This window comes from Heterodontus francisci, chromosome 19, assembly GCF_036365525.1.
Source record: "Heterodontus francisci isolate sHetFra1 chromosome 19, sHetFra1.hap1, whole genome shotgun sequence".
NCBI classification, from domain to species: domain Eukaryota; kingdom Metazoa; phylum Chordata; class Chondrichthyes; order Heterodontiformes; family Heterodontidae; genus Heterodontus; species Heterodontus francisci.
Window position 1 is genome coordinate 90,415,096 of NC_090389.1, and position 19,653 is coordinate 90,434,748.

The following is a 19,653-nucleotide window of genomic DNA, read 5'->3' on the forward strand; positions in this document are numbered from 1 at the left end:
TGGGCCAATCCTTTCTCTAGTTACCCTCTTTCTCCTTATATATGAATAAGTGCCGAGTTGATGATCCATCTCGGCCTCCTCCTGAAGTCCCCAGCATCACAGATGCCAGACTTCAACCAATTCGATTCACTCCACGTGATATCAAGAAATTTTTTTTTTTTAGAGATACAGCACTGAAACAGGCCCTTCAGCCCGCTGAGTCTGTGCCGACCATTAACCACCCATTTATACTAATCCTACACTAATCCCATATTCCTACCACATCCTCACCTGTCCCTATATTCCCCTACCACCTACCTATACTAGGGGCAATTTATAATGGCCAATTCACCTATCAACCTGCAAGTCTTTTGGCTGTGGGAGGAAACCAGAGCACCCGGAGGAAACCCACGCAGACACAGGGAGAACTTGCAAACTCCACACAGGCAGTACCCGGAATTGAACCCGGGTCGCTGGAGCTGTGAGGCTGCGGTGCTAACTACTGCGCCACTGTGCCGAAGGCATGTGACTGAAGGCACTGGATACTGCAAAGGCTATGGGCCCTGACAATATTCCGGCAATAGTACTAAAGACCTGTGCTCTAGAACTTGCCGTGCCCCTAGCCAAGCTGTTCCAGTGCAGCTACAGCACTGGCATCTACCCTGCAATGTGGAAAATTGCCCAGGTATGTCCTGTATACAAAAAGCAGGACAAGTCCAACCCGACCAATTACCGCCCCATCTGCCTACTCTCAATCATCAGTAAAGTGATGGAAGGTGTCATCAACAGTGCCATCAAGCGGCACTTGCTTAGCAACAACCTGCTCAGTGATGCTCAGTTTGGGTTCCGCCAGGGCCACTCATCACCTGACCTCTTTACAGCCTTGGTTCAAACATGGACAAAAGAGCTGAACTCAAGAGGTGAGGTGAGAGTGACTGCCCTTGACATCAAGGCAGCTTTTAACTGAGTATGGCATCAAGGAGCCCTAGCAAAACTGGAGTCACTGAGAATCAGGGGGAAAACTCTCCGCTGGTTGGTGTCATACCTAGTGCAAAGGAAGATGGTTGTTGTTGTTGGAGGTCAATCATCTGAGCTCCAGGACATCACTGCAGGAGTTCCTCAGGGTAGTGTCCTAGGCCCAACCGTCTTCAGCTGCTTCATCAATGACCTTCCTTCAGTCATAAGGTCAGAAGTGGGGATGTTCGCTGATGATTGCACAATGTTCAGCACCATTCGTGACTCCTCAGATACTGAAGCAGTCTGCGTAGAAATGCAGCAAGACCTGGACAATATCCAGACTTGGACTGATAAGTGGCAAGTTACATTCGTGCCACACAAGTGCCGGGCAATGACCATCTCCAACAAGAGAGAATCTAACCATCTCCCCTTGACTTTCAATGGCTTTACCATCGCTGAATCCCCCACTATCAACATCCTCGGGGCTACCATTGACCAGAAACTGAACTGGAGTAGCCATATAAATACCGTGGCTACAAGAGCAGGTCAGAAGCTAGGAATCCTGAGGCGAGTAACTCACCTCCTGACTCCCCAAAGCCTGTCCACCATCTACAAGGCACAAGTCAGGAGTGTGTTGGGATACTCTCCACTTGCCTGGATGGGTGCAGCTCCAACAACACTCAAGAAGCCCGACACCATCCAGGACAAAGCAGCCCACTTGGTTGAGACCCCATCCACAAACATTCACTCCCTCCACCACCAACGCACAATGGCAGCAGTGTGTACCATCTACAAGATGCACTGCACAATGCACCAAGGCTCCTTAGACAGCACCTTCCAAACCCGCAAACTCTCCCACCTAGAAGGACAAAGGCAAATGCATGGGAACACCACCACCTGCAAGTTCCCCTCCAAGCCACACACCATCCTGACTTGGAACTATATCGCCGTTCCTTCACAGTCACTGGGTCAAAATCCTGGAACTCCCTCCCTAACAGCACTGTGGGTGTACCTACCCCACATGGACTGCAGTGGGTCAAGAAGACAGCTCATCACCACCTTCTCAAAGGCAATTAGTGATGGGCAATAAATGCTGGCCTGGCCAGCGATGCCCACATCCCCATGAATGAATTTTTAAAAAACACAAAGGGTAGTAGAAGTTTGGATCTCCCTTCTGCAAATGGCAATTGATGTCAGATCAGTTGTTAATTTTAAATCTGAGATTGTTAGATTTTTGTTAACCAAGATTCTGGACAAAGTAGATCGGGAGAAACTGCTCCCATTGGCTGAAGGGCTGAGAACCAGAGGACAGCGATTTAAGGTGATTGGCAAAAGAACAAAAGGCGACATGAGGAAAAAACTGGAATGTGCTGCTCGAGAGTGTGGTGGAGGAAGATTCAATCATGGCTCTCAAAAGGGAATTGGATCATTATCTGCAGAGAAAAAATTTGCGGGGCTACGGGGGAAAGGCAGGGGAGTGTAATTAGGTGAGCTGCTCTTGCAGAGAGCTGGCACAGACACAATGGGCTGAATGGCCTCCTTCTGTGCTGTAACCATTCTATGATTTCATGATTCTGTAGGCATTAAGGGTTATGGGCAAAGACGGATATGTGGAGTTGGGTCACAGATCAGCCATGACCTCACTAACTGGAGGGGGAACTGGCTCGAGGGGTTAAATGACCTTCTCCTGTTCAAAATTCTTTGGATGTGGGAGGGGATTAAATGGGTGGGTAGAGTCAGTGATAAGGGAGAGTGTACAACGGCTGTGGGAAGTGATTAACTGGGGGGAGGGGTAAAGTCAGTGATTGGGGGAAAAGTGTACACGGGCTGTGGGATTATGGACAAATGTTTTTTCTCATTCCAAACTTTCCAATCAGTGTTATAATAACCATTATATTTGGTGCATTACCCACCTGTCAGTGGTTTTTAATTTGATATAGATCTTTCTGACACTTCAGTGCCAGTACTGAGGGAGTGCTGCACTGTCAGAGGTGCTGTCTTATGGATGAGATGTTAACCCGAGGCCCCGTCTGTCTGTTTTGGTGGATGTTAACAATCCGACAGCACTATTGGGAGAAGAGCAGAGAATTGTCCCAGTGTCTTGCCAACTGTGCTTCTTAATCTACGTCACCGAAATCAATTGATTTTTGTGGCATTTTGCTGTACTCAAAGTGGGTATGACAGTGGAGTCGTTATTTTACTGGAATTAATAATCCAGGGAACCTGAGTTCAAATTGCACCAGGGGCTGTTTGAGAATTTGAATTCAGTTTAGAAAACCTGGAAATAAAAATCTGAGATCAGTAAAAGTGACCATGAAGCTGTCAGATTGTAGGAAAGATCCAACCAGTTCACTAATGTCCTTTAGGGAAGGAAACTAGCCTGGGCCTGTATGTGACCCCTGTCCCACACCAACATGATTGGCTCTTAATTGCTGCCTGAAGCAGCCGAGCCAGCCATTCATTTCAAGAAGGCTTCCCACCACCATCTGCTCAGGACAACTAGAGATGGGCAATAAATGGTGACCTTGCCAGTTACGCCCAAACCCAGAGACATTGTACATTGTACGTAGAGAATATTGAGGAATTCCTCGAAAATTGATGAATGGAAGTCTGTCTTTTACAGAGCTGTATGATTCAATCCTCAAGTACTATCAGGAGTCCTGTGAGGCAGAGAGAGTGGTGAACGGTTCGGTATCTGGCCCACACAGTCTGGTGGAACAGTCAGAGGACACGCGGCGTGAAACCCAGAGGCTCCTGCAGCAGCAGGAAAACACGTTCAGAAAGTCGACGGCTGCTCAGAGGAAACAGCTGAAGGATTTGGCGAGAAAAGTGCAAGACCTGACTGTGGAAAGCATCAACAAGAAGGTCAGGGGGCAGATCTCATTCTCACAGTCTGGTGGCAGTGGAGGCCCAAAACGAGCCTCAGGGAATTGAGCCTGGGCTCACATTGTGCAGTGACCCCTGGCGTGTGTATGTGTCTGTGTGAGTGTGTGTGTGTGTCTGTGTGGTGAGTGTGTGCCTGTGTGGTGAGTGTGTGTGTGTGTGGTCAGTGTGAGTGTATGTCTGTGTGGTGAGTGAATGTGTGTGCGTCTGTGTATTGAGTGTGTGTATGTGTGTATGTGTGTGTGGTGAGTGTGAGTGTGTCTGTGTGGTGAGTGAATGTGTGTGCGTCTGTGTATTGAATGTGTGTATGTGTGTGTGATTGTGAGTTTGAGTGCATCTCACTCTCCAACCAGTATTCAGTTCTGAATACTGAGGAAAGTGATGGTTCATCTGGGGAGTGCAGCCAGAACCAAGGCCATGGCACCAGGGCTGGCTCAGCTGCACAGGGGGGGCACAAAAGAGACTGGAAGAGCAATAGTGATAGGGCACTCAAAAGGTGAATAGACAGGAGTTTCTGTGACCGCAGATGTGAATCCAGGATGGTGTGTTGCCTCCCTGGTGCCAGGGTCAAGGATGTCACTGAATGATTGCAGAGCATCCTGAGTGGGGAGGGTGAGCAGCCAGCAGTTGTGGTCCACATTGGTACCAACGACATAGATAGGCAGAGGGATGCGGTCTTGCAGTTAGAATTTAGAGAACTAGGTAAGAAATTAGCAAGCAGGATTTCAAAAGTAGTAATTTCCGGATTATTCCCATTACCACGCACAGGTGAGTATAAAAATAGGAGGATAGAGCAGATGAATGTGTGGCTGGAAAATGGTGCAGGAAGGACGGCTTTAGATTCCTAGAACATTGGGACAGATTCTGGAGGCGATGGGACATGAACAGGCTGGACGGGTTGCACCTGAACAGAGCTGGGACAAATTTCCTTGCGGGGCGACTTGCTAATGCTATTGGGGAGGGTTTAAACTAACTTGGCCGGGGAGTGGGAACCAGGAGGTAATACAAGAGAGGAACACCACGGTGCACAGAGAATTTAGAGAGACAGATTGCACTAGAGTAGGAAACAGTTAAATATTAGGTGGGGTCAGAGTAAGAGGGAGAGTAATAAAGTCTAAATTATAGTTATTGTGTATGTATGTGAATGCGTGGAGTGTAGTAAATAGGGTTGGTGATGTTAAATTACAGAAAGCTTGTTATGGAGCTTATATTTACTCAGTTTCACATTTATTGTGCAAAGTAAAAGGATTACAAACATATAGTTCCTCACTCAAAACCTCCCCCAGTCCCAGTGAGTGTCTGCTTATAAATGCTCAACTAAAACCCCAATTAACACCCTTCACCTGCATATAATCCAGCCATTGACACACAATTAACAGGTGAATTACAGGTGCAGATAGCCACGTGGAAGTATGACATTGTGGCAATAACAGAGACCTGGCTCAAAGAAGGGCAGGACTGGGTACTAAAATATTCCTGGATATAAGGTGTTCAGGAAAGATAGGAAAGGAAGGAAAGGGGGAGGGGTGGCAGTCTGATTAAGGAGAACATTGCAATGCTGGAGGGAGAGGATATCCCAGAGAGATCAATGACAGAATCTAGAAGAACTGAAGAACAGAAAGGTACAATTACATTGCTCGGCGTTGTCTATAGGCCAACTAATGGGAAAGATGTACAAACAAATTTGCAAGGAATTTACAGAAAGGTGCAAGAATTATTGAGTTGTTATAATGGGGGACTTTAATTATTCGAATATAGACTGGGATAGTAGTAGTGTAAAGGGCAGAGTGGGGCATGAGTTCCTAGAATGTGTTCAGGAGAACTTTCTACAGCAGTTTGTTTCCAAACCAATGAGAAAGGAGGCACTGCTGGACCTGGTTCTTGGGAATGAGGTGGACCAAGTGGATCAAGAGATTAGGGGACAGTTAACCTTGTATCATAAAATTTAGGCTGACTATGGAAAAGGACAAGGAACAATCCAGAGTAAGAATAATGAACTGGGGGAAGGCAAACTTCAATGGGGTAAGAATGGATCTAATCCAGATAAATTGGAATCAAGGTTGGCAGGAAAAATAGTAACTGAACAATGGGATGCCTTGAAAGAAGAGAGAGTTTGGGCGCAGTCAAGAAATATTCCCTCAAAGGGGAAAGGTAAGGCAAACAAATCTAGAGCTCCCTGTGTGGTGGAGGCAGGTTCAATCATGGCTTTCAAGAGGGAATTTGATTGTTATCTGTAATGCAAGAATGTGCAGTGCTACGGGGAGAAGGCGGAGGAGTGGCACAAGGTAAATTGTTCTTTCAGAGAACCAGCGCAGACATGATGGGCTGAATGGCCTCCTTCTGTTCTGTAACAATTTTGTGATTCTGTGTGACTTTCAGAGTGTATCTGAGTGTGAGTGAGTGTGACTGTGTGAGTGTGTGTGTGAGTGTCTGTATTTGGCTGTGTGTGTGTGAATGTGACTGTGTGAGTGTGTGTGTGAGTGTCTGTATTTGGCTGTGTGTGTGTGAGTGTGACTGTGTGAGTGTCTGTATTTGGCTGTGTGTGTGTGAGTGTGACTGTGTGAGTGTCTGTATTTGGCTGTGTGTGTGTGAGTGTGACTGTGTGAGTGTCTGTATTTGGCTGTGTGTGTGTGACTGTGTGAGTGTCTGTATTTGGCTGTGTGTGTGTGAATGTGACTGTGTGAGTGTGTGTGTGAGTGTCTGTATTTGGCTGTGTGTGTGAGTGTGACTGTGTGAGTGTCTGTATTTGGCTGTGTGTGTGTGAGTGTGACTGTGTGAGTGTCTGTATTTGGCTGTGTGTGTGTGACTGTGTGAGTGTCTGTATTTGGCTGTGTGTGTGAGTGTGACTGTGTGAGTGTCTGTATTTGGCTGTGTGTGTGTGAGTGTGACTGTGTGAGTGTCTGTATTTGGCTGTGTGTGTGTGTGAGTGTGACTGTGTGAGTGTCTGTATTTGGCTGTGTGTGTGTGAATGTGCATACTTATATCTGGCCTCACACACATCAATTCCTGTAAGTTTTAGGTGTCTTTATAAACTAACTGTGATCTGACTCACTAACCCTTTAGCAGTTCCAGCAACTCACATATTTCAGTCTGAATACCAATTCTGGGTTCCAAAAACTTTATAATAAACAGACCAATTGAGAGTGGGTCTGTCAGCATTTGAATGACGAGGGTAGCTTAGTGTTCAGGCTGACTGAAAGATTAAACCCAAACATTAATCCGCCTTTGCTCTTGACAGATGTTGATGGACCTCCCATCCGATACCCCACTGCTCCAGCCAATTCCCAACACTCCGTTTATCACAGCCTCACAAACTGGGCTCCGCAGAATTTGAGAGCGTTTGTAAAGGAATCTCAGGATTCACTCCATGTATATCTAATCTGTACTTCTCCATATTTTTTTGACTTACTAGCACCTCCTGTTGCTCTGCAAAGATAGAAACCATTCTCTAGAAATAACACTGGAGCAGCAAACACTCTCTTTCAAAAGTTCGGTGGTCTCGGACTGTGTCAGTATTTACAGGGGGTCCTCGGGAGTGTGTCAGTATTTACAGGGGGTCTCAGGAGTGCATCAATATTTACAGGGGTTCCCTGGGATGTGTTAGTATTTACAGGGGTCCCTGGGATGTGTCAGTATTTACAGGGGGTCCTGGGGAGTGTGTCAGTATTTGCAGGGGGTCTCAGGAGTGCATCAATATTTACAGGGGTTCCCTGGGATGTGTTAGTATTTACAGGGGGTCCTCGGGAGTGTGTCAGTATTTACAGGGGGTCCCTGGGATGTGTCAGTATTTACAGGGGGTCCTGGGGAGTGTGTCAGTATTTGCAGGGGGTCTCAGGAGTGCATCAATATTTACAGGGGTTCCCTGGGATGTGTTAGTATTTACAGGGGGTCCTGGGGAGTGTGTCAGTATTTACAGGGGGTCCTCGGGAGTGTGTTAGTATTTACAGGGGGTCCTCGGGAGTGTGTCAGTATTTACAGGGGGTCCCGGGGAGTGTGTCAGTATTTACAGGGGTCCCTGGGATGTGTCGATATTTACAGGGGTCCCGGGGAGTGTGTCAGTATTTACAGGGGGTCCCGGGGAGTGTGTCAGTATTTACAGGGGTCCCGGGGTGTGTGTCGATATTTACAGGGGTCCTTGGGGTGTGTCAGTATTTACAGGAGTCCCTGGGGTGTGTCAATGTTTACAGGGGTCCCGGGGAGTGTGTCAGTATTTACAGGGGGTCCCGGGGAGTGTGTCAGTATTTACAGGGGTCCTGGGGAGTGTGTCAGTATTTACAGGGGTCCTTGGGGTGTGTCAGTATTTACAGGGGTCCCTGGGGTGTGTCAGTATTTACAGGGGGTCCCGGGGAGTGTGTCAGTATTTACAGAGGGTCCCTGGGATGTGTCGATATTTACAGGGGTCCCGGGGAGTGTGTCAGTATTTACAGGGGGTCCTGGGGTGTGTGTCAGTATTTACAGGGGTCCCTGGGATGCGTCGATATTTACAGGGGTCCCGGGGAGTGTGTCAGTATTTACAGGGGTCCCGGGGAGTGTGTCAATATTTACAGGGGTCCCGGGGAGTGTGTCAGTATTTACAGGGGTCCTGCTTACGGAAATCAGCTCGTCCGTTCCTATGTCTATAACCACTTCCACCCCTACAAACCTCACAGCCCAGCCCCATACTCTCCACTCCATCAATTCTGGCGCCTCGCACATCCCCAATGCGGCACAGTGGCGCAGTGGTTAGCACCGCAGCCTCACAGCTCCAGGGACCCCGGTTCAATTCTGCGTACTGCCTGTGTGGAGTTTGCAAGTTCTCCCTGTGTGTGCATGGGTTTTCTCCGGGTGCTCCGGTTTCCTCCCACAAGCCAAAGACTTGCAGGTTGATAGGTTAATTGGCCATTATAAATTGCCCCTAGTATAGGTAGGTGGTAGGGAAATATAGGGACAGGTGGGGATGTGGTAGGAATATAGGATTAGTATAAATGGGTGGTTAATGGTCGGCACAGACGTGGTGGGCCGAAGGGCCTGTTTCAGTGCTGTATCACTAAATCAAAAATCATTCCAACAGTGGTAGCTGTGCCTCAACCTCTCTCTTCTCCTTTAAGACTCTCCTTAAAAACTATCTCTGACCCCTGAGGCACCCGTGAACTCCTTCTTTGACTTGGCACCTATTTTTGGCATTTTATGCTTCTGTGAAGTGCTTGGGGACTTTTTCTATGTTAATGATGGATATAAAAATGCAAGTTATTGTTTTCCATGTCATGCTGCTGTTCCATCTGTGGCCTGCAGATGGCAGGAGGTGACTGTATGTTGGTGCTGCTGGGTGAGAGTATCAGTGTTCTGTGTTGTTAATGGACTGGGTACATTCGGAAAGATTATCGATTGCAGAGACACACCATCACCAGAGACATCGGTATATCTCGAACAAGGGCCTGGAATTTCTAAAAGAATAACGTACATCAGGAAATGGTCAGCAAATGCAATTGCAGCATGAATTGTAAGAATGTTGAAATGTCGAGAGTCATGAATCACTTAGAATCGCGAATAATTCAACACAAAAGCAGGCCATTTGGCCCATTGTGCCTTTTCCAGTTCTTTGAAAGAGTTATCCAATGAGAGTCAGAGAACCATAGAGTCATTACAGCACAGAAGGAGGCCATTCGGTCCATTGATTGCATGTTAGCTCTCCATAAAGCAATCCAGTCAGTCCCATTCCCCCATTCTATCCCCGTAGCCGTGCAAGTTTATTCCCCACAATTACCCATCCAATTTCCTTTCGAAATCATTGATCATCTCTACTTCTACAACCCTAGTAGGCAGTGAGTTCCAGGTCATTAACCACTCACTGCATAAAAAAAGTTCTTCCCTCTCCACCCCCGCCACCCGCCCCCCCCCCCCCCCCACCCCCCACCCCCACATCACTTGCCTAAAACCTTCAATCTGTGTTGCCTAATCCTTGTACCATCAGTAATGGGAACAGTTTTTCTTTGTCTGCCAGAAGGTATTTGATAATGTCCTTCACAAGAGACTGTTGGCTAATGTTGAAGCTCATGAAATTGAAGGCAAATTATTCCTGGTTAGGAAATTGGCTGAGTGGCAGGAGACAGAAAGTCGGGATAATTTTGTGACTTACCCCCCGCCCCTGCTTTTTTTTTTTATCCCCCTCTCTATCTCGCCTGAAAACCCTGTAACCAGGAATGTTGAGCTGCCATTCCTGTCCTTCTTTTAGCCATGTCTCAGTAATAGCTATAATATCATATTCCTGTGTGTGTCAATCTGTGCTCTCAGCTCATCTGCCTGATTCCCTGCACTTCTTACATTGAGGTGTATACCATTTAGCAGTGCCAAAGTCCCTTGTTGTCTATTTTCTAACCTCTGGTTCCTCTGCCTTCCAAACATGCTTACTAATTTTCTTTGTTACATTTCCAACTTTTCTTCGCGCTTTTCAGAATCTACTCTCTGGTTCCCATCCCACTGCCAAGCAAGTTTAAACCCTCCCCAACAACACTAGCAAAGTGCCCTGCGAGGATATTGGTCCTGGCCTCGTTGAGGTGCACCCTGTCCGGCTTGTACAGGTCCCACCTCCCCCAGAAGCGGTTTCAATGCCTCAGGAATCTAAAGCCCTCCCTCCAGCACCATCTCTCCAGCTGCATATTCATCAGCTCTGTCTTCCTATTTCTCTACTCACTGGCACGTGGCAATGGGAGTAATCCGGAGATTACTACCTTTGAGATCTTCCTGTTCAATCTCTTTCCCAGCTGCCTAAACTCTGCTTTCAGGATCTGATCACTCTTTCTGCCTATGTAATGCTGTCCAGAGTGGTTAGTAATGCTGTCCAGAGTGGTTAGTAATACCGTCCAGAGTGGTTAGTAATACTGGACAAAGTGGTTAGTAATACCGGCCAAAGTGGTTAGTAATATTGGACAAAGTGGTTAGTAATATTGGACAAAGTGGTTAGTAATACCGGCCAAAGTGGTTAGTAATACCGGCCAAAGTGGTTAGTAATATTGGACAAAGTGGTTAGTAATATTGGACAAAGTGGTTAGTAATACCGGCCAAAGTGGTTAGTAATATTGGACAAAGTGGTTAGTAATACCGGCCAAAGTGGTTAGTAATACTGGACAAAAGGGTTAGTAAAATTGGACAAAGTTGTTAGGAATACTGGACAAAAGGGTTAGTAATATTGGACAAAGTGGTTAGTAATACCGGCCAGAGTGGTTAGTAAAACTGGACAAAGTGGTTAGTAATACCAGCCAGAGTGGTTAGTAATACTGGACAAAAGGGTTAGTAATATTGGACAAAGTGGTTAGGAATACTGGACAAAAGGGTTAGTAATATTGGACAAAGTGGTTAGTAATACTGGCCAGAGTGGTTAGTAATGCTGGCCAGCATGGTTAGTAATACTGGACAAAGTGGTTAGTAATACTGGACATAGTGGTTAGTAATACTGGCCAAAGTGGATAGTAATACTGGCCAGAGTGGTTAGTAATACTGGACATAGTGGTTAGTAATACTGGCCAAAGTGGATAGTAATACTGGCCAGAGTGGTTAGTAATACTGGACATAGTGGTTAGTAATACTGGACATAGTGGTTAGTAATACTGGCCAAAGTGGATAGTAATACTGGCCAGAGTGGTTAGTAATACTGGACATAGTGGTTAGTAATACCGGCCAGAGTGGTTAGTAATACTGGACATAGTGGTTAGTAATACTGGCCAAAGTGGATAGTAATACTGGCCAGAGTGGTTAGTAATACTGGACATAGTGGTTAGTAATACTGGCCAAAGTGGATAGTAATACTGGCCAGAGTGGTTAGTAATACTGGACATAGTGGTTAGTAATACTGGCCAAAGTGGATAGTAATACTGGCCAGAGTGGTTAGTAATACTGGACATAGTGGTTAGTAATACTGGCCAAAGTGGTTAGTAATACCGGCCAGAGTGGTTAGTAATACTGGACATAGTGGTTAGTAATACTGGCCAAAGTGGATAGTAATACTGGCCAGAGTGGTTAGTAATGCTGGCCAGCATGGTTAGTAATACCGGACAAAGTGGTTAGTAATACTGGCCAATGTGGTTAGTAATACTGGCCAAAGTGGATAGTAATACTGGCCAGAGTGGTTAGTAATGCTGGCCAATGTGGATAGTAATACTGGCCAAAGTGGATAGTAATACTGGCCAGAGTGGTTAGTAATGCTGGCCAATGTGGATAGTAATACTGGCCAGAGTGATTAGTAATGATGGCCAATGTGGTTAGTAATACTGGCCAATGTGGATAGTAATACTGGCCAGAGTGGTTAGTAATGCTGGCCAATGTGGTTAGTAATACTGGCCAATGTGGATAGTAATACTGGCCAGAGTGGTTAGTAATGCTGGCCAATGTGGTTTGTAATACTGGCCAGAGTGGTTAGTAATACTGGCCAGAGTGGTTAGTAATGCTGGCCAAAGTGGATAGTAATACTGGCCAGAGTGGTTAGTAATACTGGCCAGAGTGGTTAGTAATGCTGGCCAAAGTGGATAGTAATACTGGCCAGAGTGATTAGTAATGCTGGCCAATGTGGTCAGTATTGCTGGCCAATGTGGATAGTAATACTGGCCAGAGTGGTTAGTAATACTGGCCAGAGTGGTTAGTAATGCTGATCAAAGTGGATAGTAATACTGGCCAGAGTGATTAGTAATGCTGGCCAATGTGATTAGTAATACTGGCCAATGTGGTTTGTAATACTGGCCAGAGTGATTAGTAATACTGGACAAAGTGGTTAGTAATACTGGCCAGAGTGGTTAGTAATACTGGCCAATGTGGATAGCAATACTGGCCAGAGTGATTAGTAATACTGGCCAATGTGGATAGTTATACTGGCCAGAGTGATTAGTAATACTGTACAAAGTGGTTAGTAATACTGGCCAGAGTCGTTAGTAATACTGGCCAATGTGATTAGTAATACTGGCCAGAGTGGTTAGTAATACTGGCCAATGTGATTAGTAATACTGGCCAGAGTGGTTAGTAATACTGGCCAATGTGATTAGTAATACTGGCCAGAGTGATTAGTAATACTGGACAAAGTGGTTAGTAATACTGGCCAGAGTGGTTAGTAATACTGGCCAAGGTGATTAGTAATACTGGCCAGAGTGGTTAGTAATACTGGACAAAGTGGTTAGTAATACTGGCCAAAGTGGATAGCAATACTGGCCAGAGTGATTAGTAATACTGGCCAATGTGGATAGTAATACTGGCCAGAGTGATTAGTAATACTGGCCAAAGTGGTTAGTAATACTGGCCAATGTGGATAGTAATACTGGCCAGAGTGGTTAGTAATACTGGCCAATGTGGTTTGTAATACTGGACAAAGTGGTTAGTAATACTGGCCAATGTGTATAGTAATACTGGCCAGAGTGGTTAGTAATACTGGCCAATGTGGTTTGTAATACTGGCCAAAGTGGTTAGTAATACTGGCCAATGTGGATAGTAATACTGGCCAGAGTGGTTAGTAATACTGGCCAAAGTGGTTAGTAATACTGGCCAATGTGGTTTGTAATATTGGCCAAAGTGGTTAGTAATACTGGCCAATGTGGATAGTAATACTGGCCAGAGTGGTTAGTAATACTGGCCAAAGTGGTTAGTAATACTGGCCATTGTGGTTTGTAATACTGGCCAAAGTGGTTAGTAATACTGGCCAATGTGGTTAGTAATACTGGCCAAAGTGGATAGTAATACTGGCCAGAGTGGTTAGTAATACTGGCCAAAGTGGTTAGTAATATTGGACAAAGTGGTTAGTTATTCTGGCCAGAGTGGTTAGTAATACTGGCCAAAGTGGTTAGTAATACCGGCCAGAGTGGTTAGTAATACTGGACAAAAGGGTTAGTAATATTGGACAAAGTGGTTAGTTATACTGGCCAGAGTGGTTAGTAATACCGGCCAGAGTGGTTAGTAATACTGGACAAAAGGGTTAGTAATATTGGACAAAGTGGTTAGTTATACTGGCCAGAGTGGTTAGTAATACTGGCCAAAGTGGTTAGTAATATTGGACAAAGTGGTTAGTTATACTGGCCAGAGTGGTTAGTAATACCGGCCAGAGTGGTTAGTAATACTGGACAAAAGGGTTAGTAATATTGGACAAAGTGGTTAGTTATACTGGCCAGAGTGGTTAGTAATACTGGCCAAAGTGGTTAGTAATATTGGACAAAGTAGTTAGTAATACTGGCCAGAGTGGTTAGTAATACTGGACAAAAGGGTTAGTAATATTGGACAATGTGGTTAGTTATACTGGCCAGAGTGGTTAGTAATACTGGCCAATGTGATTAGTAATACTGGCCAGAGTGATTAGTAATACTGGACAAAGTGGTTAGTAATACTGGCCAGAGTGATTAGTAATACTGGCCAGAGTGGTTAGTAATACTGGCCAGAGTGGTTAGTAATACTGGACAAAAGGGTTAGTAATATTGGACAATGTGGTTAGTTATACTGGCCAGAGTGGTTAGTAATACTGGCCAATGTGATTAGTAATACTGGCCAGAGTGATTAGTAATACTGGCCAATGTGGTTTGTAATACTGGACAAAGTGGTTAGTAATACTGGCCAATGTGGTTAGTAATACTGGCCAGAGTGGTTAGTAATACTGGCCAATGTGTATAGTAATACTGGCCAGAGTGGTTAGTAATACTGGCCAATGTGGTTTGTAATACTGGCCAAAGTGGTTAGTAATACTGGCCAATGTGGATAGTAATACTGGCCAGAGTGGTTAGTAATACTGGCCAAAGTTGTTAGTAATACTGGCCATTGTGGTTTGTAATACTGGCCAAAGTGGTTAGTAATACTGGCCAATGTGGTTAGTAATACTGGCCAAAGTGGATAGTAATACTGGCCAGAGTGGTTAGTAATACTGGCCAAAGTGGTTAGTAATATTGGACAAAGTGGTTAGTTATTCTGGCCAGAGTGGTTAGTAATACTGGCCAAAGTGGTTAGTAATACCGGCCAGAGTGGTTAGTAATACTGGACAAAAGGGTTAGTAATATTGGACAAAGTGGTTAGTTATACTGGCCAGAGTGGTTAGTAATACCGGCCAGAGTGGTTAGTAATACTGGGCAAAAGGGTTAGTAATATTGGACAAAGTGGTTAGTTATACTGGCCAGAGTGGTTAGTAATACTGGCCAAAGTGGTTAGTAATATTGGACAAAGTGGTTAGTTATACTGGCCAGAGTGGTTAGTAATACCGGCCAGAGTGGTTAGTAATACTGGACAAAAGGGTTAGTAATATTGGACAAAGTGGTTAGTTATACTGGCCAGAGTGGTTAGTAATACTGGCCAAAGTGGTTAGTAATATTGGACAAAGTAGTTAGTAATACTGGCCAGAGTGGTTAGTAATACTGGCCAGATTGGTTAGTAATACTGGACAAAAGGGTTAGTAATACTGGACAAAGTGGTTAGTAATACTGGCCAGAGTGGTTAGTAATACTGGCCAATGTGATTAGTAATACTGGCCAGAGTGGTTAGTAATACTGGACAAAGTGGTTAGTAATACTGGCCAAAGTGGATAGCAATACTGGCCAGAGTGATTAGTAATACTGGCCAATGTGGATAGTAATACTGGCCAGAGTGATTAGTAATACTGGCCAATGTGGTTTATAATACTGGACAAAGTGGTTAGTAATACTGGCCAATGTGGTTAGTAATACTGGCCAGAGTGGTTAGTAATACTGGCCAATGTGTATAGTAATACTGGCCAGAGTGGTTAGTAATACTGGCCAATGTGGTTTGTAATACTGGCCAAAGTGGTTAGTAATACTGGCCAATGTGGATAGTAATACTGGCCAGAGTGGTTAGTAATACTGGCCAAAGTGGTTAGTAATACTGGCCAATGTGGTTTGTAATACTGGCCAAAGTGGTTAGTAATACTGGCCAATATGGTTAGTAATACTGGCCAGAGTGGTTAGTAATACTGGCCAAAGTGGTTAGTAATACTGGCCATTGTGGTTTGTAATACTGGCCAAAGTGGTTAGTAATACTGGCCAATGTGGTTAGTAATACTGGCCAAAGTGGATAGTAATACTGGCCAGAGTGGTTAGTAATACTGGCCAAAGTGGTTAGTAATATTGGACAAAGTGGTTAGTTATTCTGGCCAGAGTGGTTAGTAATATTGGCCAAAGTGGTTAGTAATACCGGCCAGAGTGGTTAGTAATACTGGACAAAAGGGTTAGTAATATTGGACAAAGTGGTTAGTTATACTGGCCAGAGTGGTTAGTAATACTTGCCAAAGTGGTTAGTAATATTGGACAAAGTGGTTAGTTATACTGGCCAGAGTGGTTAGTAATACTGGCCAAAGTGGTTAGTAATATTGGACAAAGTGGTTAGTTATACTGGCCAGAGTGGTTAGTAATACTTGCCAAAGTGGTTAGTAATATTGGACAAAGTGGTTAGTTATACTGGCCAGAGTGGTTAGTAATACTGGCCAAAGTGGTTAGTAATATTGGACAAAGTAGTTAGTAATACTGGCCAGAGTGGTTAGTAATACTGGCCAGAGTGGTTAGTAATACTAGACAAAAGGGTTAGTAATATTGGACAAAGTGGTTAGTTATACTGGCCAGAGTGGTTAGTAATACTGGCCAAAGTGGTTAGTAATACTGACAAAAATGGTTAGTAATACTGGACAAAGTGGTTAGTAATATTGGACAAAGTGGTTAGTAATATTGGACAAAGTGGTTAGTAATATTGGACAAAGTGGTTAGTAATATTGGACAAAGTGGTTAGTAATACTGGACAAAAGGGTTAGTAAAACTGGACAAAGTGGTTAGTAATACTGACAAAAATGGTTAGTAATACTGGACAAAGTGGTTAGTAATATTGGACAAAGTTGTTAGTAATACCGACCAGAGTGGTTAGTAAAACTGGACAAAGTGGTTAGTAATACCGGCCAGAGTGGTTAGTAATACTGGACTAAAGGGTTAGTAATATTGGACAAAGTGGTTAGTAATATTGGACAAAGTGGTTAGTTATACTGGCCAGAGTGGTTAGTAAAACTGGACAAAAGGTTTAGTTATACTGGCCAGAGTGGTTAGTAATATTGGACAAAGTGGTTAGTAAAACCAGCCAGAGTGGTTAGTAATACTGGACAAAGTAGTTAGTAATACCAGCCAAAGTGGACTGGGAGCAGCTATTTGTAGGAAACCAGTGGGAGTCATTCAAAAAGGAAATACTGAGAGTTCAGAGCCAACATGTTCCCATAAAGGTGATGGGTAGGACCAACAAGTCCCGGGAACCCTGGATATTAAGGGTATAGAGGATTGGATAAGGAAAAAAAAGGAGCCTTATGGCATATTCGGGGTACTGAAAACAGCGGAGGCCCAAGAGGAGGATGGAAAGTCTAGGGGGGTACTTATAGAAGTAATTAGGCGAGCGAAGAGGGGGCATGAAAAAACATTGGCGGGCAAGATAAAGGAAAATCCCATTGCGTTTTATAAGTATATTAAGGGCAAGAGGATAACCGGGAAAGAGTAGGGTCCATTAGGGACCAAAGTGGCAATCTGTGCGTGGAGCTGTGTGGAGACTACTTTGCATCTGTGTTCAATTTGGAGAAGGACAATGTAGGTGTAGAGATCAGGGAGGGCGATTGTGATATACTTGAACAAATTAGCATTGAAAGGGAGGAAGTATTAGTGGTTTTAGCTGGCTTAAAAGTGGATAAATCCCCAGGCCCAGATGAGATATATCCCAGGCTGTTATGTGAGGCAAGGGAGGAAATAGCAGGGCCTCTGACACAAATTTTCAAATCCTCTCTGGCCACAGGAGAGGTACCAGAGGACTGGAGGACAGCGAATGTGGTACCATTATTCAAGAAGGATAGTAGTGATAAACCAGGTAATTACTTCCAGTGGGTCTAACATCAGTGGTAGGGAAACTATTGGAAAAAATTCTGAGGGACAGGATTAATCTCCTCTTGGAGAGGCAGGGATTAATCAGGGATAGTCAGCATGGCTTTGTCAGGGAGAGATCATGTCTAATAAATTTGATTGAATTTTTCGAGGAGGTGGCTAGGTGTGTAGATGAGGGTAAAGCAGCTGATGTAGTCTACATGGACTTCAGTAAGGCTTTTGATAAGGTCCCGCATGGGAGATTGGTTAAGAAGGTAAGAGCCCATGAGATCCAGGGCAATTTGCAAATTGGATCCAAAATTGACTTAGTGGCAGGAGGCAGAGGGCAATGGTTGAGGGCTGTTTTTGCGAGTGGAAGCCTGTGACCAGTGGTGTACCACAGGGATTGGTGCTGGGACCCTTGCTGTTTGTAGTGTAGATTAATGATTTAGACGTGAATATAGGAGGTATGCTCAGTAAGTTCACAGATGACACGAAAGTTGGTGGTGTCGTAAATAGTGAGGAGGAAAGCCTTAGATTACAGGACGATATAGATGGGCTGGTAAGATGGGCAGAACAGTGGCAAATGGAATTTAATCCTGAGAGGTGTGAGGTGATGCACTTTGGGAGGACTAACAAGGCAAGGGAATATACAATGGATGATAGGACCCTCGGAAGTACAGAGGGTCAGAGGGAACTTGGTGTACTTGTCCATAGATCACTGAAGGCAGTAGCACAGGTAGATAAGGTGGTTTGGAAAGCATATGGGATACTTGCCTTTATTAGCCGAGGCATAGAATATAAGAGCAGGGAGGTTATGATGGAGCTGTATAAAACACTAGTTAGACCACAGCTGGAGTACTGTGTACAGTTCAGGGCACCACACTATAGGAAAGATGTGATTGCACTGGAGAGGGTGCAGAGGAGATTCACCAGGATGTTGCCTGGGAGCATTTCAGCAATGAAGAGAGACTGAAACGGCTAGGGTTGTTTTACTTAGAACAGAGAAGGCTGAGGGGGACATGATTGAGGTATACAAAATTATGAGGGGCATTGATAGGATAGATAGGAAGAAACTTTTTCCCTTGGTGGAGGTGTCAATAACCAGGGGCACAGATTTAAGATAAGGGGCAGGAGGTTTAGAGGGGATTTGAGGAAACAACTTTTCACCCAGAGGGTGGTTGGAATCTGGAACACACTGCCTGAAGGGGTGGTAGAAACAGGAACCCTCAACATTTAAGAAGTATTTAGATGAGCACTTGAAATGCCATAACATACAAGGCTACGGGCCAAGTGCTGGAAAATGGGATTAGAATAGTTAGGTGCTTGATGGCCGGCATGGACACGATGGCCCAAAGGGCCTGTTTCTGTGCTGTATAACTCTATGACTCTATAACCAGGGTCTCCTCAGCCAATCATGTCAATTGAATGTCAAGGCGAGATGGTTAGACTCCCACTTGTTTGAGATGGTCATTGCCTGGCACTTGTGTGGTGCAAATGCTACTTGTCACTTATCAGCCCAAGTCTGAATGTTGTCCATGTCTTGCTGCATGTCGGCACGGACTGCCTCAGTATCTGAGGAATCTCAAATGGTTTTGAACAGTGTGCAATCATCAGCGAACATCCCCACTTCTGACCTTATGATGGAGGGAAGCTCATTGACGAAGCAGCTGACGATGGTTGGGCCTAGGACACTACCCTGAGGAACTCCTGCAGTGATGTCCTGGGACTGAGATGATTGACCTCCAACAACCACAACCATCTTCCTTTGTGCTCAGTATGACTCCAACCAGCAGAGAGTTTTCCCCCTGATTCCCATTGATTTCAATTTTGCTAGGGCTCCTTGATGTTAAGGGCAGTCACTCTCACCTCATCTCCTCTCTCTGTCTCTCTCTGTCTCTCTCTCATTCTCAGTTGGGGTCAGCAACAGATTTAGCAGTGTGGACCCCTTCTCTTACAGGAAATATATTAAAAGGAAATACTTGCATTTATATAGCGCCTTTCACAA

At 44.9% G+C, this 19,653-nt stretch overlaps 1 protein-coding gene across 3 annotated transcripts in view; it reads left to right on the forward strand.

The window, feature by feature from the left end:
* Positions 1 to 19,653, forward strand: part of lamb2l (laminin, beta 2-like) — a 321,168-nt gene that overhangs the window by 276,209 nt on the left and 25,306 nt on the right. For all 3 annotated transcript variants that reach the window (XM_068052201.1, XM_068052200.1, XM_068052202.1), the window contains exon 28: positions 3,560 to 3,801. In XM_068052201.1, the coding sequence (XP_067908302.1) occupies positions 3,560 to 3,801 (242 nt within the window). The remainder of the gene's footprint in view (positions 1 to 3,559; positions 3,802 to 19,653) is intronic.